Genomic DNA, 26137 nt, shown 5'->3' with positions numbered 1-26137 from the left:
AGTTAACTTTGTTTATCATAGTTCGCCTACAAATGGGCAAAGTATCTGTTTTGATCTGTGTTTTCAAGAAGGGTCCATTTGATCTGTAGCATCTATAAATTATCTATTATTAAAGTCGAACTTGTTTCTTCTTGTTAATTTCATAATAATAACTATCTACTTGTTGATGACCACGAAAATTCATCGGCTGATCTCACCACAAAAATTAGAGGGAAAGAGAGTTTTGGTTGGTGTGATAATCACTCTTAACTACTCCCACCTATTTTTTCCCTTCTAATTCAACTGTGTTAGTCATATGACTGCGACCCATAACCCAAATTCAACACACTTAATTGACCATGACCACTAAAAAATGATCCATAACCCAAATTTAACCCACTTAATTGATCACGACTCATTTTCTATACTTTTAACTTTCTTCCACCACTAAAAAATGACCTCATATTTTCATCTTTAATGAATTTCATGACTTTTAACTAATTTCATTGAACACTAGATCATCGAGAGTCCTTTTTGTTGTGTAATCAACTCATAGCTTTACTTTTTATATAAGAACAATACAAAAGAAAAATATAAACACAAATTCTTGATATATTTCTTTCCCACAAAAATACTTTTGATACCTTATCATCACATAATAATATGAAAAGATGAATAAAAGAAGTCTTATAAATTAATTTACAGACATATTTCGTCCGTTGCCAAACTGGCAATTATATTGATTGAACATAAGGTACAAATCAAACAACATATAGTATCTCTAAAAATGGTGAATCTTGTATTGGTTATTGCCTCCATCAATTTGAAATACCAGCAGCCAGTCTAGCTCTTAAATCTTTTCTCAGAATTTTTCCTGACGGAGATTTTGGTACCGTCTCTACGAAAAATACACGCTTTATTCTCTTATAGAATATCACCTGCAAAATTTTGAAAAACATATCAAAAATGAATCACTTAATGTTTACTATGCACTTTTATTCAAACACATTATTGTTTCGAGATGAAACAAACCTGCTTGGAGATGAAATCCTTGACCTCATCCTCAGTAATGGTAGATCCATTTGATCTAACAACAAAAGCCACTGGAACTTCTCCCGCTTGTTCATCTATCATTCTGTCCAACGCAATTTAACAAATTATCAGAATTTAGACCATTTTTTGAGCTAGCTGTATCGTACGTTAGGCATTTATAGTTGTACATTACAAAAATTATAACTAACTTACGGGACAACAGCAGCATCAGAAATGTCGGGATGGTTGATAAGAAGAGCTTCAAGCTCGGCAGGCGCCACTTGAAATCCTTTGTATTTGATCAATTCCTTCAATCGGTCCACAATGAAAAGCTCATCATCATTGTCAATGAATCCAATATCGCCAGTGTGTAACCATCCTTCCTTTTCTATTGTTCTAGCTGTGGCCTCAGGATCATTCAAGTAACCTACAACGAAATAATCATTGTTTTTACTAATATATAATTAAATAAATAAAAATAGGCGACAACTTAAATTTTTAAGACCAAAGTCGAAAAGTAGTTGGGCAGGTGGTTGAATGAATATACACCGAATAGTTCCACAATTTTATGGTAAAAGGCTCCACATGTTTCAATAGGTAATAAGAAAGGTACTCTAAACTTTGTTTCAACTTGTATGTTTTACTTTTTCTTTTTTAATTTTTTAAAAAGAATATACTTTTTATTTTTCGAGATTTTTTTTAATTTTAAACTTTCTGATTTAATAATATCAATCTTGTATTCAATAAATTAAAAAAAGTTCTTTTGCTTTAAAAAAAATTTGGTGGGAGTGGTAGGTGAGCTTTTGATGCTAGTATCAATTTTTGTGGCGTTTGAAATATTAATCAAATCAACATAAGTTTTACTCTGTTGGTATATGAATGACCCTTAATGCATCTTGATCTAGGTCCACTAGTTGGTATATTTATTATTCTTAACAAACTGTGTTATTATCTATATACGTATGCACCTAATAAAAACGTGTATTTTGGAAATATATGTAAATGGTCACCTAACTAAAATACTAATTTGACACGTAACTTAAGTTTACGAAGAATATTCACGCAAAAGATTTTAGCATACCTTTCATGATTTGATCACCTCTAATGCAAATTTCACCGGGTTGGTTACGGGGCAGAGAGCAACCCGTATCCGGATCCACAATTTTCATCTCCGCGTTCCTCACAACAGTACCACATGCCCCTGATTTAATATCAAACGGTTCTTTCGCAAATGCCAAACACATCGCCAGCACAGGACCGGCCTCCGTCATTCCATAACCCTATTTTAATTTAATAATTTGTTAATTAGTCAATAAATTTAAATTTGGAAATTTATTCAACAATAATAAAATAATACAGTGTATCCTGGCTGGCTAGTCACTATCAAGAAACCATAATAAGGCAAATATATTGTTAAAAGTCAAAATCAATATGTCCACAAAGGTGTGCGGTATTCTTGTGCACATTTTTTTAAGAACAGACTGTTTGGCTACCAATATTTACTTAGTCAAGCAAAATACATTTGTAACTCCAAAATTAGGAAAACTATAACGTGTAATTAAAATTAATTTTTTTTGGTTTCAGTGTATCTCTTAAAAATATTGTTTTTGCGAAACTAGCGCATCAGCACATGGATGGTATTTCAGGATAAGAACATGAAGATTAAAAGATCAATAACTTTGGCGTATACCTTATATTTATGGGGAAAATAGTAATAAATTTAAATTCTAACTCCGCGTAAAAGAAAATAATATTTACCTGACCGAGTTTGGCGTTAGGGAATTTTGCTCGGACGGCATCTTCAAGTTCCTTTCCTAATGGTGCAGCACCAGACATGACTGTTCTTACTGATGAAAGATCGTAGTTATCAACTAATGGACTCTTAGCAATGGCGAGAACAATAGGCGGAACAAATGGTCCAATTGTCACTTTATGCTTCGGTATCAACTCTAAAAACTGAGCAATGTCGAATTTCTGCATAATCAAAATTGCTGCTCCGACTCTCAATGCACAGAGCAAAACAGAATTGAGTGAGTAAATATGGAACAAAGGCAACACGCACATCAACACATCATCGCTGTGCATATACAAATTAGCATTTTCTCCATCAACTTGTTGTGCAACGCTTGTTACTAATCCTTTGTGTGTCAACATCACCCCTTTCGGCAGCCCGGTAGTCCCGGAGGAATACGGCAGCGCTACGACATCGTCCGGCTGGATTTTCACATCAGGAATTTCGTGTTCGTCGGATTGAATCAATTCGGAGAAATGAACACAACCTTCCGGTGCTGAATCGACGCATATTACCTTCAAATCATTTTCAATTGCGTAGTCCTTCACTTTCCCCGCAAAACAAGCTTGCGTGATAACAATCTTAGCGCTTGAGGCTTTGGCTTGCTTTACTACCTCTGCTGGTGTAAACAGGGGATTAGCCATTGTTGAAATTGCTCCTAGATACGATGCGCCAATAAACGCAAACACAAATTCAGGGCAATTAGGCAAGAGGATCATGATTGTATCCTTCTGCTGGATCCCCAATTTGTTAAGACCAACAGCAACTTTTCTCGAAGTAAGTTCAACTTCAGCATAAGTATAGATTCGATCATTTGCTCCATCAATCAAACAGGGCCGGGAATTAAACTCCGATAGATTTTCAAAGCAATAAGAATGTAAAGGCAAATGTTTAGGGATGTAAATATCAGGGAGTTTAGATCGAAAGATTAAATCTCCTGATTGCTTTGTTTCGGTATCCATCGGCATCTTGAGAGCTAAAAAAGGAAAAATTTGGAACACACTGAAAAGCTAAAAGGAAAAGTAGATTTTTAGCTATGGTGTCCTGAAGATGAATGTCCAAAGATTGATGAATATATATATGAGAAAAAACACACAAGTCTGTGGTAGGTGAAAGGGAGTTTATGGGTATTTAGGGTTGTTCAGGGGCAACTTCATGGAAACTTGTTTCAATTTTTTTCCTTTTGGGGGGATATAAAAAAATAGAGTCTCTTGTGGTTGGTGAGAGTGGTTCTTATGGTTAGGTGACGATAGATAATTGGGATTTTAAAAGAAAAACAGTAATCATTTTTCTTAATTTACCTGATACATTTTTTCGATTTAGTATATTTTAAAAAGGAACGATATAATTTTTTATTTGATAAATGTTTAATCATACTATCAATATTCTATCCCGATTGGATCTCACTTATTTGACAAAAGTGTACTCTTCAATTTTTAAGGATAGCTATAGAGTGAAGTTTTTCATATTTCTAAAATATCGTGTTCAGTCAAATTACATTTACATAAATTTGGACAGAAAGTAAGAAAAAATTGGTCAAAATTGACATTCAAAGTTGACCTTTTGAAGTTCAGTATTTTCCACGTTGGCTCTTCACCTACCGCAACTGGTCGAGACGGGATTTTGCTGAAGGTCAGTGGAACGGGACACTTTCACCTAACGAGAATTGGTCATTGGCACTTTCATTAAAAAAAAAAAAAAAAAACATATTAAGGCAGCGGGGTACACATAATTTTACGTAAGCATGATCAATATTTGAAGAAGTGAATAAACAAATAAATTATTATAACAATAAGTAATGTATTTTTTTTATTATTATTACGAAGCGATTTTTGAGACACTGCTTGGGCTAAGGTATATCAACCTTAGCATTTTGGGATGACTTCAATAATTATTTTTAACAACCATATGTGGTTGGATACTAACTTAATTAATAGAGAATAGGACATAAAAAGAGTATTTATTATTGTTGTCCTGCTCATCAATAGTTGTCCTTCTTGGTTAGATCTTAGTGTTAATTATTTTGTTCCATTATTATTATACGTTTGGAAGTAATAAAAGTTGTTGGAATGTTTATTATCCCTCTTGTGACTTCTTCTTATATACAGAGGAGATGGATTTCTTAGAATGATAGTAAAATAAAAGAATAAGGAGAAATAGCAATTTTAGTCTTTGTATTATAGGTTTACTAGTGAATATTTTCGCGCTTCGTGCGGTCATAAAATTATTTATAAATTCAAAAAAGTCACTCACTTATGTATAGTTATCTTAGAAAGTCACTCAATCATGAATATTTATCTTGAAAAATCACTTTACCAATCTAAATAATTTTTTCATTAAATTTTGTTGACATGAGATTTTTATTTTATATTAAATTTTTAAAAAATAAAAAAAGTGTCAATTTTAATCATTTTATTGGTGCACCCTACTAAAATTATATAGAAATATATATTTATCAAGATCACTTCATTTTATATGCATTTAAAATAATATTTAAAGCAATCACTCAAATATGACGACATAATTTGCTCCTCTAATTTTTCTCATATAATTAGAAACATTGGAATCTTTGTTATTATCTAACTATTGTTCAAACGTTTTATGTAGAATACTAATAGTTGAGTGACTCTCTAAGATAGCTATTCATGGTAGAGTGACTTTCTAAGATAACTACACATAGTTAAGTGACTTTTGTGTTATAAAACAAAGTTGAGTGACTTTCTGAGAAAACTACTCATAGTTGAGTGAATTTTTGAGAAAGTTATTCATAGTTGAGTGACCATTTGAGATATTATCTCCTAATCCTACTTTCTCTTTTTGTTTAGTTACTTCCTTCAATCTTTCCTATGTTGAATTATTTATTTTATTGAATTATTTTCTTGTTTCTCTAGTTCTCGTTGCTAGTTAAATATTGTGCTCTATTTTTTAAATAATCAAAAAGAAAATTTACTTCTTTCTACTTTAATATTTTCATTACTTATTCGAAACTAACGTTTTTGATCTTTCCTTGTCTTCTATAATAATTGTCTTCTCCTAATTAATTGACAAATTATTTAGTCAAAGTTAGACTTTTAAATTAAAATGATAGGCACTAACAAATTAAAGGGACTTAAGTACAATAAGTGGTACTTAACAATGAGTAATTGGAAAAAAATGAGTAACGCATATTGAGGAGACATATTTTAATTAGTGACCTTTGATTATTATTTTTTGATTTTAATAACAAAAACAGATTAAGAAAATAGGAGAATGGTAAAATAAAAAAATAACTTATATAAATATCACCTTGTTTATGTCCAACTTTATATAAATATATATTGCTATAGATTTTAAATTACAAGCTCCCATATATTTTGAAAAAATAAAAAATTGTGATGATAATTCAACTTAAGTTTTTTGATTTGTTAAACTATTTATAATAACTTACATTCAAATTACTCATGTAAAATACAAATTCAACACATACTAAAATGAGATCATTCTAATTTGAAAAACACAATTCACTCTTTTTTAAGTTGGAACTAAATTTGAAACTTTAAATATGTCAAAATTAAGTTTGATTTCATTTCTCAACCAATAAAGTTTGTCCAGAAGAAATATAATTTTATTGGCATTATTTTTTAAAACTAAGATTAAGCCTACCTTCTGATATTTAAATGGTTAGAAGTAATATCAATGAAAGCAATAATCAACTAAAGTGTATACGGCGAGAAAATTTCCTTTTAGCATTCTTAATTTCTTATTCATGAACAATTTATCATTTTCGTAACCACCTACGAAAACACACAAAGAAAAAAAAATATTTTACATAAAATAATGAACAAAAAAGAAAATAAATGGATAATTTTTTTTAAAAAANCAATTTATCATTTTCGTAACCACCTACGAAAACACACAAAGAAAAAAAAATATTTTACATAAAATAATGAACAAAAAAGAAAATAAATGGATAATTTTTTTTTAAAAAAAATGAAACACATACACGATGTTTATTAAGTAAAATTGAACCTTCTAGATATTTAAATAATAATATTTACAAGCATAATCAAAAAGATATATTTGAGATACTCATAATAAATAGTTTGATAAACAGTCCATTTGCTCATCTTAAAATATACCAAATCTCATTCATGCATTGATGAACCTTGGTTTAATATCTCTTTTATACTTTGAATAGTTGTTGTAGTCAGTTGACACATTTTTCTTTTCACTTTCTGTAATTGATTGAACAAACATGCGTAGAGTAAAAATGATTCTAAATAATTAAAGAAAAAATATATAATTATTATGAGAAAATGATATAAAACAAAGATAAAAAATTAAAAATTGTCAGTGCAGCAATAGAAATCATAATAATAAACATGCATAAGCAAAACTTGAGAAGAGATCATAAGATCACCTAAAACCATGTATAACCAAGAATAAGTAAATCATGTTTCTTCAATTCATATAAGAAAATTTGTCAATACAATTATCCAATAAAAATAATAATTAATATTACCTAATGAAATATAGCATCATAGGTTTTTCATCTAACATAGTGGGAAAGCTTTGGAACTTTGTTCCTAAATTTCTATCATTTTATTGAGTGTCAGAATTTGAAAAGGTGTCATATTTAATACCTATAATAAATAGGAGTATTATTTATTGGGTAGGAGAAGGAGATTATTGCAATGAATTTTCTGGGCAAAAAACGTGCAACACTAATAATGCTTACTATGTTAACCTATTAATAAATGTTAATTATGGGGAAGGAGAATAGATCATTTTTTCTGCAAAAAACGTGCAACATCAATGCATAGTGATACTAATACGGCACTAATGCAATACTACAGCTTTTATGTTTGTGCTTTAATAATGAGAGAATTAAATACTATGCTTTAATTAATATTCAATAAAAGCTTAAAGCAAAAAAAAAAAAAAGAAGAAATAATTCAAAAAAAAGAAGAAAAATAAATAATTGCAAATGCTGGCCATTGGAGGGTGCCACATCAGCGGTTTTAAATTCAGATTTATATATATATATATATATATATTGTAATTTTGATCTTTGTATAATTCGATAAACATAATTAACTTTTATGAATAAACTGATGTGTTATTATGAATATTAAATAAGAAAGAGAAAGGGAAAATTTGTGCAATCCCATCATCAATTGAGACCACTTGACCGATTTCATCCACTTGAAATTTTATGTAAAAAGTCATTAATTCAATTTCCTAATAGACTTGTTTTTTTTTATAGCTTTTACATTTAATTCAAAATAAATGATTTTTTACTTAATAAAAAAGGAAAATTTGTCCTTATTTAAATTTTATAAAAATTACATAATCAAGAAGCTATATTAAATACTAGTTACTACTTTTAAATTAAGTAGTATAATTTAGTAAGAATTATAGAGTATATCTATATATAACCCTTCTTATTTTTTCTCAAGGAAGAATTTACTTTGGCTCCTTAAATGCCTTTTGTTTCATTTGGATTTGAATATTCGAGTTTCCTTAGTGTACACATTTGAAAAAAAATAATTAAAAAATCATGCAAATTATTAGTTGATACTTGATAGTAAGCTGGCATATTCCCTACCTAAGCAAAAGAATATATATTAAAAATGACCAATTAGTTGTATCGTTTAAATATATATATATATATTAAAAAGTCCATATTTAGTATAATAGTTGTCCACTTCCCAACTATTATGAACTACCAAAATATTCTCTTTATTCAATAATAGTGGTCTTTAATTGATTTGACACAAAAATTAAGAAGCAGTAAATAATCGAGAACTTTATCAAATCTCTCTTATTAAATATAAGTCATCTAAACATTGAAAAGTTAATAATATTTAATAGCAAAGGTAAAATAGACACAACATGATAAATTATTCATTAATTTTATAAACGGAATAAGTATTGTTGAACATCCTAAAATAATACTCTATAGTAATCCCTCCGTCCCATATTAGTTGATCATACTAAAAATACCTTACTAAATCAAGAAAGCATCAATTAGATTTTGTTTATGTTACCCTTAATCCCCATTAAGGGAAAATTAAGCGGATAAGCAAACATATACTAGTTAATTACTTAACATAGCTATAGTTTGCCTTAATTACATCTTGCGGCCAACTTTTAGCTATAATTACGCAGCTCAATTTTTTAGTTTTGTATAATTCGCACGTTTGTATAATATAATTTGTATAACTTTTGTATAATGTAATTTTTTATAATATAATTTGTATAACTGTTTACAGTTATGATGTTTGTATTTGTATAAATTCGTTATTTCGAGTTTATACAAAAATAACTTAATTATACAAATGTACCCACGAATTATACAAATCCGCGAATCATACAAACGAGACAACTTAAACTATAGCTACAACCTGTAAATAGGCAAACTATAGTTATGGAGCATAATTAAATTTATTGTAGTGGCTATTTGCGAAAATTCCCCTACAGTTAATTCTTTTTGAAAGTTTTCATATTTGTTTGTAAATAAATTAAGTTTTTCAAGGAGTGAATTAGTAAAATCGTCTATTTATTTATGATTTTTTAATAATATGTATGTAAAAAGAAAAGTGATCAACTAATATAAGATGAAGAGGGTAGACAAGCAAAGATTGACGGTGGGAGTAACTACCATTAAGGTCCATCCTGGTAGGGAATAATTGATGAAAATGATAACAATTAGTAATATTATTTTTATGTACTCTAATATTCTCCATTCACCCCGTCTTATTTTCTTTCATATAAATTACTCACCTTAATTAAAAATAGGAAATATTCAGTGAGTGGATGCATAGAAAAAGCTAAAAGAGTATTGATTGAATAATATGTCAATATAATTTTTTTGCTCGAGATTTGTGGATAATTAGACTACGAATAAAAATAAATAATATATCATATATCATAGTTGCTATAAAAATGTATTTCAATTATTAATTATTATTTTTTCAATTAAAATTAGGGGTGTGCATTCGGTTTTTCGGTTTGGTTTTGCACTATTCGGTTTGGATTTTTTAATTTTTGGCTTTGTAAAGTGTAATCTAATCCGATCCAAAATAAATTTGGTTTGGTTTGATTTTTCTCTATTTGATTCGGCTTTTTTCGATTTGGTTATTCGATTATGTCAATAATTAATAACATAACCAAAGTAACAATATTGAATCCCTTAAATATACTTTCTAATATAAATCATTAATAAAACTTGGGAAAAGGGTCAAAAATGCCCTTAAACTATGTGAAAGGAACAAAAATGCCCTCCGTTTATAGATTGGCTCAAAAATGCCCTTAGCGTTAATACTTTGGTTCAAAAATGCCCTTAAACTATATGAAAGGAACAAAAATGCCATCCGTTTGTAGTTTGGTCCAAAAATGCCCTTACCGTTAATATTTTGGTCCAAAATTGCCCTTATTGTTATTTAATGGGTAAAAAATGCTCATTTTTCAAATAAATATTTTTTTTAACACATTCTTTTCTAATAATGTTTTTTTTTTAAAATTAGCAAATGTTTATCCTACTTCAATTTAGAAAAAAATAAAAAATGAAAATATTTCTTATTTTTTATCGTTATATAAATATAAATTAATGATGGATATACTATAATCTTATATATGACATATATTATATGTCCAAAGGGTACATGACGTTATTCTATTTTAATTGATAAAATGAGATTAAGAAGAAAAAAAATATTTCCTACCTTTTTATTTGTTAAAGTGATTTTAGAAGAAAGAAAACAAGAATAGTGTTCTTCAATAATATTTTAATTAGGACGAAGATGTGTTTAAAAAGAAAAAATATATATTTATTCGGAAAAGGGCATTTTTGACCCATTTTGTAACTATAGGGGCATTTCTGGACCAAAGTATTGGCGGTAAGGGCATTTTTGAACCAAACTATAAAGGGATGGCATTTTTGTTCCTTTCGCATAGTTTAAGGGCATTTTTGAACCAAAGTATTAACGCTAAGGGCATTTTTGAGCCAAACTATAAACGAAGGGCATTTTTGTTCCTTTCACATAGTTTAAGGGCATTTTTGACCCTTTTCCCATAAAACTTTAAACACAATACTTATAAGTTTACCTATTAAAGATGTTCAAACATAAAATATAGACGTAATCATCATGAAACACAATAACCAAAAAGGGACAAAAAGTGGTTAACTCTAATTTAATTCAAAACCTAAAAACTTAATATATATATATATATATATATATATATATATATATATAATTCGTTTTTTTTGGTTTTTCAGTTTTTATTTTTTAAAATTCGAAACCAAACCAAAAAACCAAACAAAACAATTTATTAATCCAAAATCAATCCGAATAAAAATTCGATTTGATTTGATTTGATTATTCGGTTTAATCTGAATAGTGCACACCCCTAATTAAAACGCTTGACTATTTCAACAGGAACATCATAGATCAAAAGAGTGAACAACGTTATTTATAATTCGACTTATGAACATTATTAATTTCAAGATATTCCTTGGACGAAAAAATAGAAATTTTAAGTTATGTGCAACCGCATTAAACGTATGCATTTTTATTACATGTTCATTCTGACTTCCAAGTTAAATACTATTTTGATTTTTTGTATGGATAATTTTGAATCGTGTTTTTTTCAATTATTACACACATTTCAACGATCATTAACTTTTTCAATGAATTTTTTTTTTAAATAGAAGAGTCATGGGTATGTAGCACAACACTGTTATTACAATTTATCTCCAAAGTCTTTAGGGTTTGTTTAATATGAGGATAAAAGATAACAATTTCGATATAAAATTATTTAGCTTGTATTGAAGTAAAAACACTAATTAATTTTAAAATTATTTATGTCATTATTTAAACAATAATGATAAAATAAGTTATTTATCCCATTTTATAATAAAACAACACCTTAATCCGTTAACCAAATGCTAAAATATTGTACATTGGGAGGTGAGCACTTGAATAAATTATCAATCTCGAAGGAGATATATATTTCATTGAAATAGTGTTACTGCCACATCGTATGTGCAATTAATTGTTCAATAAAAAAATATATCAAAACAAAGCGTATTCAGCCTTGCTTTCAGAACTCAAAAAACGTGTTCGTTCCGTTGTCGTATTATAAGTAATTACTCCTTCATTCACTTTTTGTTACCGTTTGACTTGATACACCCATTATGAAAATTAATTCGTTATTAATATATGTATTTTATCAAATTATCTTTCATTATAAATAATGTCTTAGAAAATGATTTGAAAAATAAGTATTTAATATTGAAAATAAAACATGAAAAAAAAATTATTATCTCTTTTGATATGTCAAAAGTGCCAAGTAAAAATAAAACTTTATTTAAAGAATAAGTGAATAGAAGGAGTAGTTAATGTGTTATTTGAATCTTCTAAGTAATACACGTTTACACGCTTAAGTCAAGCAGTCAACAATCAATTTCATCTTATTTTAATCGGAAATCGATCGATAGTTCACAGAGCATTCACATACTTCTTTGAGGAAAAAAAAATCGCATAAAATGTTTATATTAAATTAATCTATGTATGCCATATGTTGAAAAATAAACCATCAGAGTTAGTTAGTGTATATTTTTATTTTACTAAATCACTTATTCATAGTGAGTGTTGGGTATATATACCATAAACTATACTAAATTATTATTGTAAAACCAAATGAAAAATAAATACATATTGAGAAACATGAATATTTCGCTTTTTTTAAGAAAATTTAAATTCAGTATAATATAATCTATCTCAATTTAATAATATAACTCTTGATTAATTAACTTATTCCTTCTTATATATAATAACTCAATAATACCATATAAATCTAATCATTCTGATAAATTTTTTGTTTCACACTCATAAATTGAGACAAAAAAGTTGTTGAGTTTAGCAAATAGTGAAATAATTATTCTTGTATGTGAAAGATTGAGAAAAGCTGTGAAATTATTTTGGGTAGTTGGTCCTCTTGTAGTAATTAATTATTCCACCCATCTTAATTTTTTTAAACTTCATTATTGTCTTGAAACTCTTCGAATCAATTTCATAATATATCTGGATATCTGAGGCGATTTCCTAATTTAGGATAATTTATTTAGAAAATTATTAAACTTTATTTTATAAATTTTTTCAATGAAACTCATAGGCTCAAACTTTTCTGTTATAATATTGTGAGAATCATCCACTCCTTCATAGAAGGCTTGTCAGAATCATCAACTCCTCCATAGAAGGCGTTGTGCGAGCATATGTCACAGCAGTGACAACTAACTCGCGAGTCGAAATCGCCTTTTTCAGAATTACTGTTTTTTCCTTAGTTAGAACACGAGCTTTTCTGGCCACCGTAACAATTACGGAAGGAAACTAAGAGATTGCGATAACAGTCTCACTGAAATTTTGAGATCCATCAACATTTTTAACTTGGTCAAGAATATCGAAATAGGTAGACAATAATTCTCATCCATTTGTGAGTGTATCTCTTAGATTTTTCTTTTTCGGAGTAGAATTATTTTATAACTTAAAAATTAGTTAATTTAAATGATCAAGATGGTCATAAAATACTTAAAATAAGTATGTTGTTATTTCTAATTAAAAATTTAGCTTAAGATAAAAACTTAATAAAAAAATGATGTAAATTGATTGGATGACTTTCAAGATAAAATATCGATAATAGATACTTCAATTTTTAAGTAAACTATCACACGTTGTGTGGCTTTTTGAATTTTTAATTTTTTCTAGTGAACTATCCTAAATTGACTAATTATTCAAATATTATCTCATCCACATTCATCATTGATAATATTAGTCAAATACTATATTTAAAAATTATAAAGAATATATTGGAGGATTAAAACTCAAAAGTTATCCTTTCATTTATTATTTTAACCAATAAATTATGGTTCTTTCTTCCCTTTAAATGTGAATGTAGTAATTTTCCAAACTATTAGGATCGTCAAATAAATGGGCGAAAAATAATTTGATCAGGACTCACTAAATTTGACTCAAATTTCCTTTTAAAACAATTCACTTTCCCTCTACCCTCCCCTTTTGCCCAAATCTAGGATCTGAAGACTTTGGATGCACCACAAATGATCTAAATTTAAAATAAAAATAATGAAATTTAGCACTCTAATTTGATTCAAACCTTGATCTCGTGGGTGGTTCCTCTACCTGATACCAACAACACAAAAATACTCCTATGCTTCTTATATGTGCATTATTAATTATATCCTAGTTTCTATCAGTTTTTCAATATATATATATATATAGAGAGAGAGAGAGAGAGAGACTCTCAGCCCTCAATCTCCACTTAGGCAAACATAGATGCATGTAATAAAAAAAGTCATTTATAAAAGTGGATCTTGATCATAGTGTCATTTATAAGTCAGAAAAAGTAGGAAATTAGGAATAATCCAATAGGCCCTAGGATATACCTTGGGTGAACGATATCTAGGAAGTTCGGATTATTGCACTGATAGCTATTAATCGATAAAATTGTGACTACAAATGACCAATTTCCTTTTTTCGAATATTTTAATTTCAATTTTTCACGTAACATGTTTAAGGCGCATTTTGATACATTTGACATAACTTAATTTAGGATAAGAAGATTGAAAAGTTTTCTTTATTTTCTTAAATTTTGTGTTAAGTCAAACTAGATTATTCCTTGTTAAACAAAAGTATTTGTTATAAACATTTATAATATCAACAAGCGTTAAAGAAGACTATTGAAACTTATCGTGATAGCTACATATGGTAAAAAAAAAATCTCCACTAACAGTGAAACTAATTATAAGTTGACCAAACTATTCTAGACAACTGAAAATTTCAAAAATTAGCCAAAAATAAGAAGAAGATAAAAAGATGCTGATGATAAATGGTGATTATTAAATAATGAGAAACGTACTGATTAACTAGGAAAATAATTGAATATTGGGCAGTTGGAACACATTATCAATTACTCACTCTGTCCCAATTTATGTGACTTACTTTCCTTTTTAATCAGTCCCAAAAAGAATGACACATTTCTATATTAAGTAACAATTTGACTATAAAATGTCTATTTTACCCTTAATGAAATGATTTACAGCCACATAAATTTCTATCATTCATTTTGGACCACAAGTTTTAAAAGTCTTCCTTTCTTTCTCAAACTCCATGTCGAATCAAAGTACCTCACATAAAATGGGACGGAGGGAGTAATTAGTTCCTCTGAATAAATCGTGGCGAACTATATCTACCCGTTTTTTATTATTATATATTAAATACTATTTTTTAAAAAAAACTATTGCTATATAGAAGAAAAAAAATTATTGCTATATAATAGTAATTAAGGTACTTATTTTTGTATACTTTTAAGTTTTTTATCCCTGAACTAAACCCTTTTGGATAGAAATATTCAACAAAAATAAAACAAAAAATTAAAGAGATTTTGGAATATCCAATTTTGCTTTAATTATGAGGGCTACTATCTGTCCTTTTGGAATAAAATAGTGGTCCAATCACTCCAACTTGCACTCCTTATCTTTTCTCAGTTGAAGAATTTCGAAAACCAAAAATTCATTTGCCACTCAATCATTTAACTTATCTCCGCAAGCAGAGGTGAATTTAGAATTTTAAAATAATAAGAGCATATTTAATAACTTATATTTGATCGATTTAACTTTTAAGTTTTTACTATTATCTTATTACATTATTAAAATATACGTTCAACATTATTATTTTAGATACCCTTATTTATTTGGTCTTTCACAAAGCAATAGAACATAGGAGTACTTATTTAACCCTCAGTAAGTTCCCTCCATTTCAGTGATTCAAATAAAGCTGAAAACTCATATTTCAGGGCAGTGATAACTCATAAGCCTTAACTGATACTGAGTTGTATATAAATGGCTCTTACCACTTTGGAAATGTTTATTCAAAGACGATGATCGTATAGATGGTAGCATTTTACAAGGTTAGAGCAGTAATGAAATTATATTTTTTTTTCTAGATTTTTTCATGCATGTTTCAACACGCGTTTTGTTGTGACAGTTAAAAAGTGCATGGTTAAACCAACTGATTGTCTCATCTCTCATGCTGCAATGTATTAGAAGCTCGACTCTTCTGTTGATGGTCTCCTCAAGTAATAGCGCAAGCTGTTTGCAAGAACCTGAAAGGTTACAGATTGAAATCTGTCAATGATTTTCATCAAGCTAGATGTAACTAAGACAAATAGGTAAATATGACAATGACAATAATTGAAATTGCTTTCACACAACAACATTGCGAACCTGTTGAAGGGGCTTGATGAGAGCTTTGTTCTTGTAACTTACATGAAATTTTGCCTTAGCTAGCAGTCCCTGTAATAGAATCGATGTATTAATCTACACTGCCACTAATTCATAATCATCAGAAGGAGTATAGCTAGCTTCGTCCTTCAAGCATGAATTGATTAAACAACCCTGTAAGAGTCTGACCTCGGTGTCAAATTCTCCTGATATAACATCAATGTTTATTTCAGTAATGATCTTGACGAGATCAACTATTAATCCAGGTCGATCTGCTGCCTCTACACACAGTAAGCTGCAAAACAGCAATGTTTTACTATCCGTCTTTCAAGATAGGCACGTAATGGCATCTTATGGCCAAGCTACTTGTTTTATCAACATTAGTCTGAGAGTAACAAATATGACGGTATTATTAAAACGGACCTTCGTTCAGGACCATCATCATAGACATGGATATGAGTTGCTATGTCCACATCAAGCTGAAAGTTGGCACAATAAACAACACAACATAAATGGTTAACATTAGACTAAAAATATTTAATTACTGATGTTTCTGCATCAATCATGTGCATTAGGTAGAGGTAGTATTCTCAATTATTGAGCAAGCACTATGCAAGACTAAGTAGAATCTGCTCAAGATGCATCACTAGTTTTATAAAGTAATTCTTGAAGGGATCAAAGGATTATGAGACGTAAACGCAAGCAGTTCCAAATAAAATACAAAAAGAACAGGCAGATTGTTTAGCATGGCCGCACATGGAAAATTATGGAAAAGAAGAACAAAGGATTTACAACCTTTTGACTTGGTTGAAAAGCACCAAAGGCTTCACCCATAGCTAACTGAGAGCTAGATTCCTGCACCAGAAATTATGCAGTAAGAAGAAGCAGCCATAAAAGACACCACAGAGGTACTCTTAACAAGTATCCAGTGTGTGATGGCTGAAATTGCAGTGCTACCGGATGAAACTCCATCAAATTGTTGATAATTGTCAATCGAATTGCTTCTAGCAGCTCTGGATCCTCGACCTTTCTACCTGTAGAACTGAAAAAATCCCCGATAACAGAACAATCAGAATTTCCAGATATAATTAGATCAAGAAATGACATAAGAGCATAAAGGAATCCGACATGACTTACGCATGTGTGATGCATAATTTATTGTGCTTCCCTGATGAATCTAGATAGACATTAGCCTTGACAACATTCAGTCCAAGATTTTTTAGTGCACTCATCTGTAAACACATTCAGTAAAAGTTAGGCAGTACTAGAGAAAGATGTTCTGCCTAATCGACTCTAGAATTTCCAGCAATAGCATTGACTTGAATCAATAGGAGATGGATCCTACTGTGTCAAGAAGAGCCCCAAGGCGATCACCAAAGGTAACCTCCACTACAGTTGCTTCTGGATCCGAATCCAAATCTATTATGACTTTGGGCATCGGGACAGCAGTATCTTGGGAACTTCCATCCTGATTCCCAGTCCCATGAATCAAAAACAAAATATTTAGTAAACAAAAACAAGGGGAAAAAGTTGTTTCAATGAATTAAGGTATGCATTAGATACCTCAACAGCTGCAGTTGAGGATGCTTTTGGAATAATTGTACTCTCAGAAAAAGCTAATCTGAAAGAGCACAACATGTAGATTATATTCCCGGGCGAAGCAACCAAAAGTACTTAAATTCCAGAATAAAGTAACTTTATGAACTTTAAGAAAGTGGGATGATGCTCCAGTCATTATCATTTTGCAAACTTTCCACTGCTAAAAAACTCAGCCAGTCCATGATTATTCCCCTTGCATGGCGATTTTAATCAACAGTTCTTTATTAGATTTGGAATTTTATTTCACTACCTGTTTTTAGAGATCAGCCACAAGAACCTAGATAAAAATTTCAATGCTGCTAGAAAGAGAAAACAAGATTCTGAAATGAAGACTCATAACAGATAGCCTTCAAATTAACCCGATTAAATTTCTTAAGGACACACTATACAATCTGCGGGCTCGGAATTAATTTTTAATTTCTGTCTAACCATTACAGCATCTGCTTTTAATAATTCTGGCTAGGGATACAGAGAATTAACATCAACCAGTATCAGGAATGCACCCAAAAAACTCAAAAAAAGAGAAAAAAAATCCGATTTTTCAGGTAGTCAACCAACTGAGCTAATAAAATTCCTGATTTTTTTTTTCAATTAACTTGGGGAAGATGGATAATTTCTGTGTTGGGTCTGCAACTAATCAGCCAAATTCAAGATAGAAACAGATAAGAAGTAGAAGCTGCTGAGGCAGGAACTTACCTCTTGGGAACAAGGCATATTCTCTGTACAGGATCCAAACCAAAAGAACCCCTGAAGAGAACTGAACTTGAAATGGGTATTTTCTCAATTGCTTTTAAATTAGCATAAACCCCAGAAATGCTCCCACAAGAGGCCATAGCCACAGCCATATCAGTCCAAGAATATTGAAAAATTGAACAAAAGCTCTATAAAAGGAAAAAAGTTGCGTCTATTTCACTCTGGGTTTCTTCGTGAAATAGTATACTACTAGAGGAAGTAACCAAAAAGAATCACGGAAATGGAAAGATAAGAATAGAAGCAAATTTTAAGAGAAGAAGAAGAAGCAATAGTGTTGATTGTTCTTCTAGTAGTATCCGCCATTATAATGGAAGGTGTCCTCTTTATAATATGCTAGAAAAGGTATAAAATTATGGGCCTTGTTTGTCTTTGTTGATGAAAGCTGAGCCTTAGAAATTTACTTCAATTTTATCTGATCCTTTCTCACTTTTTTTGCAGTGTTGTGAAGCTGTGATTGTATTGAGAGAGACAAGCCAAAGAACCAATGGGCAAGATATGAATGATCCTCAAAGCTACCTCCTCATCTTTTTACTTATTCTTTTTTATTAAAACTAAAATAAAAAATTACCTCCTCACATATTATTTTATTTGAAAAATCTCTTAAGTTACATATTTGACTGCTCATAATTATAACGGCTAATTTTAATATCTCAAATGATCACTCAACTTTGAGTAGTCTACTTAGAAAGTCACTCAACTTTGTTTTATCATTCAAAAGTCATTCAACTATTGATAATATCACTTAAAAAGTCATTTAACTAATGATATTTTCCTTAAAAAGTCATCCAACTAATTTAAATGTTTTCTTCATTAAATTTTGTTGAAATACAATTTTATTTTAAACTAATTTTAAAAAATAAAAATATCCTCATTTGAATTATTTTTTTGAATTTTGTTGAAATATAATTTTTTAAAAACTATGTTTTTAAAAAAATAATAAAAAATCGCTGAGCATCTTTTTGATTATTCCTTTTAATTTAGTAAAAGATATATATTTTAAACGTACAGTTGCAATTGACAAATTAAAATTAAAACCTACAGTAGCATTGTTATTAATTTATTAAGAAATAATGGAGATTGCTATTTTAAACGTACAGTAGCAATTGAGAGAAAAAAATATTTTTCTGTTTTAGTAATTGTTTTACTGGAATTAATTATGCTAAAAAATGCTACTGTTTGTTTTTCAAAAAAATTCTAATTAAATAACTGAAGAAGGTCAATAGGATAATTAAAATAAATGTCTTATTATTTCTTAAAAAATAATTTAAAACAAAAACTAGATTTCAACAAAATTTAATGAATAAACTATTTAAATTGTTGGGTGACTTTACGAATGAAATATCAATAGTTAAGCGACTTTCTAAATGAAACAATAATAGTTGAGTGACTTTCTAAGTGAAATAGCCATAGTTGAGTGACTTTCTAAGTGAAATAGCCATAGTTGAGTGATTTTTGAGTTATAAATAAAGTTGAGTGACTTTCTAAGTGAACAACTCAAAGTTGAGTGACTTTCTAAGTGAAGTATGCAAAGTTGAGTGACCATCTGAGATATTATCTCGATAAAAATATAATAACATGTCTAATGTGATTTTACAAGCGAGGCTTGAACCGCATGGGAGTTTTAGCACATAGCCACGTACATTAATCATGTTTGAGATGAGATAAAATATTATTTTCAATAGATTTTAAAGAGAAAATCTAATGTACTAAATTTTTTGCTATACATAAAATCCAGATAAGGGACCAATCACAAAAATTTATTATACACAATTTTATCTTACATTTTCAGTAGACTCTCAACTTAAAAGAAAAGTTTTTACGACTACAAAAGTAAAACATATTGATAAGGAAAATAGTAAAAATAATACAGATAGTAATATAATATTAATTATTTAATTTTAGTTATGTAATAAAATAATTTCCAAAATATACATTTATGAGCTAGTGTTAAATTACCTCCTAAACTAATGATAGTGACACTATTGGCTAGCATACATGGGGCCTTCATTATCTTCTCCTATGACGTGTCGCATTTTCAATTATATTCTCTCTTTTCTTTTTCTGGGTGCTTCTTGTCTCGCATGTGATTGAATGTTGAAAGAGCGCGTGCTAAAATATCCTAGAAACATATGCTCTGCCGTCTTATTTTACGTAAAGATATTTAAATTATTGATAAAAATATCATAAATTATAACTAAAAAGAAAATATCTTTAAAATGAATCATGAATATCTTACTTTCAAAAAATAAATAAAAAAGAGACGTGGTATATATTTTTACCAATTTAATGGAACAATTCTTGATTTATTCACTCAAAAATACGATAATCAATAAGCGGTTGTGAAGGCTACCGAAACATCACTAGTGTTTGGATCAAACAGTTGATAATTAATCTATCTAATTGGTTGAGAATACAACTTTAAACAAGTGGAGTGATAGTTGTTCTGAAGCAAACTAGAAGGACATGACATTAAAAAAAGAGAGGAGATTATAGTAGTCACCAGAGGAATAATTGTTTATTACACTTGGAAGGCTATGAATTAGAATACTTTCAAGCACATGAGTGTACAAATTAAAACAGATGCATTACAAATTAAGACGAGATCTTTTAAAGTTAGTAGGAAGCTCGTAGTTATAACAGTTTGGTTCATAGGCTTATATATAACTAGTTTTATTTTTTAGGCATATTTTTTCTCATAGCACTTTTCCTAGAAGGTGGTTATGAGATTATGTGCTCTTTTAGGTGTATTTGTTATTTGTGCTTGTTGGTTATGGCGATATTCACATTTGTTATAAAAAAAAATACATTGAATAATTAAAAAAATAAAATACCTAAAGTTTAAATGTGTAATTCAAATTACAGAAACAATTCATGAATTCATGAAGTTTAAACAATCTCCTCAAATCAGGAAGTTTTCTTGGAGTTTCATTTCCACCATTTCAAACTCGATTTCTTTTTCTACCGTTAGTTTCTTAAAATTTAAATGTTATTGTAGTTAATTTTTAGGAACACATCTTATTTTACCATAATTTTTAAAATTTTCTATCATTTAAAAAAATTACAAAAATTCTCTCTCGAATACATCACTACTCTCTCTTGAATACATTCCTCCTATTAAATAATGTATCATTCGTATTCCATGAGTATGTATCCGTCGATTTCCTATTTGTAATTTTACTTGTTTTTGTGTGAATTTACTTTAGATTTTTTTTCTTGATCTCCATAATTTTTTTCTTCAACTTTGTAAATACTTGTCAATATATAAGGTCTCTTCCGTCCTACATTGAATAATATTTATTTGTATTTTTTTTTAATCTAGATTTGTGAATATTTGCTAATATATGACGCAATGTTTTCAAAAACGTTTTTTGGATGAATCTTCGGGCGGGGTGTATCAAAAACGTTTCGGGAGTAAATTAAGACGTAGATCCATAAGGCGTAAGTCCTAAAATTTAAGGCGTAAGTCCCGAGCATAAAAACGTAAGTCCTGGGCGTAAAAACGTACACTCGGGCATTTTTAATTTATTTTTTTGAACTTTTTTTTGCTTTAAACCATATTTTTATTATTGGTGTAATGATATTTCTCAAATAGTAATTATAATACTTTTTTCTTCATTATTGATTATTAGTACTTATCTCAAATAAAATCATAATATAATTTCCATATTTTATAGGTTATTTATAAAAAGATTATTTGTAAAATAATTGAAAGGTTTACTTTGCTTATTTTATTAGTAATAAAACTATAAAATTAAAAATACATGAGATTACACCCCGTAGATCTATGGGACTTACCCCTCGTGTCTCGGGGCTTACATCCCGCCCCGTACTGTACAAAACGTCTCACCTCACACCCCCGCTTTTTAAAACCCTGAATTATGACGTTTCTACTCTTTTACCATTGTTATTATTTATTTATTTATTGCACTGGTGATTTTTTATAATTAATTATAATTTAACGAATTATAATAGCTAATATTTGTGTTATTAGCGTTTTTCTTATTAAAAGCTTGTGTTATAATTTTAAGATAATACATTATTTAAATTATTATAAAATAATAATTTGACATCAAAATTATCTGTTTACAAGATTATGATTTGTGATAATGATAAAAACATAATTTGAGATCATTAACAAGTATGTTTGTTTGATATAATTGAATACTTTTTATAGTTTTTAGAATTTATAAGTATAATTTATATTTTATATTTTTCTTAGAAAAGGAATTAATTTTGAAAATTTCAGATCAATTCTTTATTCAAATTCACATTTTATTTTTTAAATTTTTTTTATAACGAGACGTTAGCTCATCTTACATGCATCTCAAATGAACGCTAAACATTAACAAGGGGACCAAAAAAAGTGCCCAAACTGCCGAATAATCTCCTCGTTTACCTACTAAAGCCCAGGTACACTATATACGGCCCAATTAGAAAATTTCACAGTCTGGCGGCCCGGCCCTTTGTTGACTGGAAACATCCAAAAGAGCGGAGGAGAAGGGGTTTTTGAAGAAGAAAGAAGAGAGTAGTAGAAAATGGCGAAGTCCTGTAAGGGCCTTGCTGTGGAGTTGGTCAAGTGTCTTAGCGAATCCGATTGCGTTAAGGTATCCATTTTTTAATACTTTTCTCGTTGATTATTTACTTAATTTGTGTAGTTGTTGAAATCGAAAGAGCCATGTGGTTTGATTTTCTAGGTTGAGAAGAAGAGTTTCAGGGAATGCGCGAAAGAAAAGAGTCCATGTATTCCTAGTGAATGTGTAGGACTAAGGGAAACCTACTTCAATTGCAAGAGAGGACAGGTATACTTTATCAAAATTTGCAATATGTTTTATATCTTTAACTGCTCTTCATGTATTCGAGTGGTCCGATGAACTAGTCTTGTATAGCTTTCTTGCTTCTGCACTATTAAATTTGTGGAGAGTTAGTCATCTGCTCATTGCTTAATGTAATTACTTTCTCTAGTTTGATATTTGGAAATGGTTATTCTTGTGCAAAGTTACGAGGCGCGGCTGGAAATATCGTGTATTATTGGGGGGAAAATATAAAGAAGTGTCTAGAGAGGATTCATATAGCCAACTACAATTAGTATGGGATTGAAGCATGATTGATTATGATCAATTGATGATTATTGGAAGTATTTTAACAAATAGATCCCTGCCATCAATTACTCCACCCCTCCTGCTAGGTCTTTTGAAAAATTTAACCCTTCTGGTCAGATTTCACCCGTTGCCTAGCTTTTCCGGTATATAAAACAACAGGATTTTTGCACATAATCCTTGTATCATAACCATGATCTTTGGTGGCGTGGCAGTAAGTGAAACACGTTTTTGCAAATGATAAATAGAGAAATATTGAGAAGTGTATGGAAAACCTTTTCCTTTGGCACAAATTAGGCATCATTTTGGGATGAGCCAAGATGGGAAGTAGGACACATAAATAGGAACACAAAGTGAGGAGAAACATTCTGTTTCAAGAGAGTGGACGTCATTGTTGTGTAGCTCAAAGTGAAAATCATGAGGTTCAATTTGAAATGGAAGGAATATTTGTGATGTTTGACTTGGATATGGATAGTGCATCCTTTGAGGTAGACAGGAGTGTCCCACTTTGTTATGATTGATAGGAATAGCTAGTTAGTTTGTTGATTTTCCCTCAAAAGATTTTGCTTCTGAAAGTTCCATGATTGGAGAGATCCAAGAATTTATCTGAGCACACCTTCTGGGGGTACTCTTATGGGAAGTGCTTCCAAGTGGCACCTTGATGGTATTCCTATGTTCCTGTAAGTTGGTCGAAACCACTTTGACATTGTCTTCCTGGGTGATCATTTTGTAAAATATCAAGTAACAAGATTTTATTGTTAGTCTTTTCAATCACATGATAATTGTAAAACTGAATGCAGAATTTGTTCTCTAAATATAATTTTGTGTGGAAGATGATAATAGCTATACTGATAGGTTTGTAAGACAATCCTTTGTCCCATATTTTCCTTATTTGTGTGTTTGTGGGCGGTGGGTGGATTAGGCCAATTTAAACTACTTACTATCACTTAAAAAATGTTTGCTTGGAAAACCAAAGAGTTGGAGCTTGAATGTACTTGGATCTTTCAGGCTCAATGCTTTCAGCATATGCAAGTAGTGATTTGATAGGGGAAATTATTAACCAGATAAAATGTACAAATCACGGTCCCTGAACACATTGGTTTAAGAAGTAGGGAGCATGGCCAGTGAATAACAAATTAAAGGATTATCTCAGTAACCTATAGCCTTCTATAGATCCTTGATGTAAAAATTTTCAGACGGAAAGAATAGTAACTGGTAAATTCCAGCGTATGTGGCTTGATTTAGTCTGAACTTGAATTCTGGAAATGATTTCATGTTCCTCATTTCAGTTCATTCTTGAACCTAATTCCATCAGATTCAGGATGTCAATGATGTTACATCAATCTCAACAGCTGTGTTGTATGTGTCTTTAAGCTTTGAGCTGAATACAAGGTCTTCTGCTATCCTTGCCATTTTCTCGTGATCTTTTAGTGATAATCACTTTTAAAGTGGTGCCTATAACCATCCCTACACTTTTTTGCACAAACTGGTGATTAGGTATTGGACAACCAACATATCAGATGAGAATAAGTCATTATGTACGTATCAAATTAAATAGATCACTTATGTGAAGTTTCAAATCTAACTGCAGATATGCTGATGTTTGTTATGCTGGCAATTTTTACTTCATTTTTGCCGTGTGAAGTGTCCTCCGGAAACAACCTCTCTATCTCCATGAGGTAGGGGTAAGGTTTGCGTACACTCTACCCTCCCTAGACCCCACTTGTGGGATTTCACTGTTCATGTTGTTATTTACTGTTAGAATTGTACTGCTTTGCGCTGTTTGCAAGAGAGAGAGATCATTGTGGATTAATTTATGAATTCTGATTTTGGTGTTGTGGACGTGAATGCTATAATTGTTTTTCTTGGCCTTGGTGGTATCTCATGGATTTGTTTAGTTGTCTAAACTATAAGGCATTGTGTCGCTGTTGAGGAAGGGTGTCAGATAGCGACGAATTCTAGATTCTTCTTGTTAGTTAATACTGGATTTTGTTGATATAACATTCTTGTATTGACTTATCAAAAGGAAAACTAAATAGAGCTTTATTATGATGGAGGATCTGATATGACACGTGATTGTTTAAGTTAATAATACATGTGAACCACAGTTACTTGTGCATGGTTGGATCCCATAAAAGCTTAAATAAGATTACATGCTTCTTGTCAGCCTGATCCAACATGCCCTTTTTGCACTGTGATATTGACATGCATCTTCATCCTATCAACACTCCCTCTGACCAACTGTTCTCTCTTTCAGCTGGACATGAGAGCTCGAATTCGTGGAAATAAAGGCTATTAATTGGTAGGACTGGCGCAAATTCCACAAATGGGAAGTACGATATTTTCCTGACTGGACTGCATGTGTTAACTTGCAGTGTTCTGTACAAATTGCAATCTACAATTTTCTCAGCAACAGTGTCGCACATATACAAGTTTCTTGGATACACATTTTACTTGACAAACGTTGTACCTGGTGCTTCGGTCCCTTCTTAATTTTGAATAGCGTTGATATTGGATGTGAAATTGTGGAGGAGGGTTTAGTTCTCACTTTTCATCATGAATGATTAATTTGTTTTTCTTTCACTGATGTGCCATGCTGGAGAGACA

At 30.1% G+C, this 26137-nt stretch overlaps 3 protein-coding genes across 3 annotated transcripts; 1 reads left to right on the top strand and 2 right to left on the bottom strand.

The window, feature by feature from the left end:
• Window positions 1-573: 573 nt before the first annotated feature.
• Window positions 574-4019, bottom strand: LOC125858398 (4-coumarate--CoA ligase 1). Its single transcript, XM_049538158.1, has 6 exons — window positions 2770-4019; window positions 2093-2291; window positions 1225-1438; window positions 1012-1114; window positions 793-917; window positions 574-758 (listed from the first exon to the last, which is right to left on the bottom strand). Exons 1-5 carry the CDS (start codon window positions 3769-3771, stop codon window positions 798-800), a joined length of 1638 nt encoding a protein of 545 aa, XP_049394115.1. The 5' UTR covers window positions 3772-4019; the 3' UTR covers window positions 574-758; window positions 793-797.
• An 11648-nt stretch (window positions 4020-15667) lies between these two features.
• Window positions 15668-19017, bottom strand: LOC125859495 (ACT domain-containing protein ACR11-like). Its single transcript, XM_049539264.1, has 10 exons — window positions 18378-19017; window positions 17646-17703; window positions 17428-17550; window positions 17220-17314; window positions 17040-17124; window positions 16878-16937; window positions 16506-16561; window positions 16272-16377; window positions 16086-16154; window positions 15668-15964 (listed from the first exon to the last, which is right to left on the bottom strand). The coding sequence occupies exons 1-10, from the start codon at window positions 18524-18526 to the stop codon at window positions 15902-15904; spliced, it is 864 nt and encodes a 287-aa protein (XP_049395221.1). The 5' UTR covers window positions 18527-19017; the 3' UTR covers window positions 15668-15901.
• A 3838-nt stretch (window positions 19018-22855) lies between these two features.
• On the top strand, window positions 22856-26113 carry LOC125860867 (mitochondrial protein pet191 homolog). Its single transcript, XM_049540898.1, has 3 exons — window positions 22856-23038; window positions 23129-23233; window positions 25788-26113. Exons 1-3 carry the CDS (start codon window positions 22970-22972, stop codon window positions 25827-25829), a joined length of 216 nt encoding a protein of 71 aa, XP_049396855.1. The 5' UTR covers window positions 22856-22969; the 3' UTR covers window positions 25830-26113.
• Window positions 26114-26137: the final 24 nt, after the last annotated feature.

This window comes from Solanum stenotomum, chromosome 3, assembly GCF_019186545.1.
Source record: "Solanum stenotomum isolate F172 chromosome 3, ASM1918654v1, whole genome shotgun sequence".
Lineage (NCBI taxonomy): Eukaryota > Viridiplantae > Streptophyta > Magnoliopsida > Solanales > Solanaceae > Solanum > Solanum stenotomum.
This window is presented reverse-complemented; position numbering and strand designations above follow the sequence as displayed.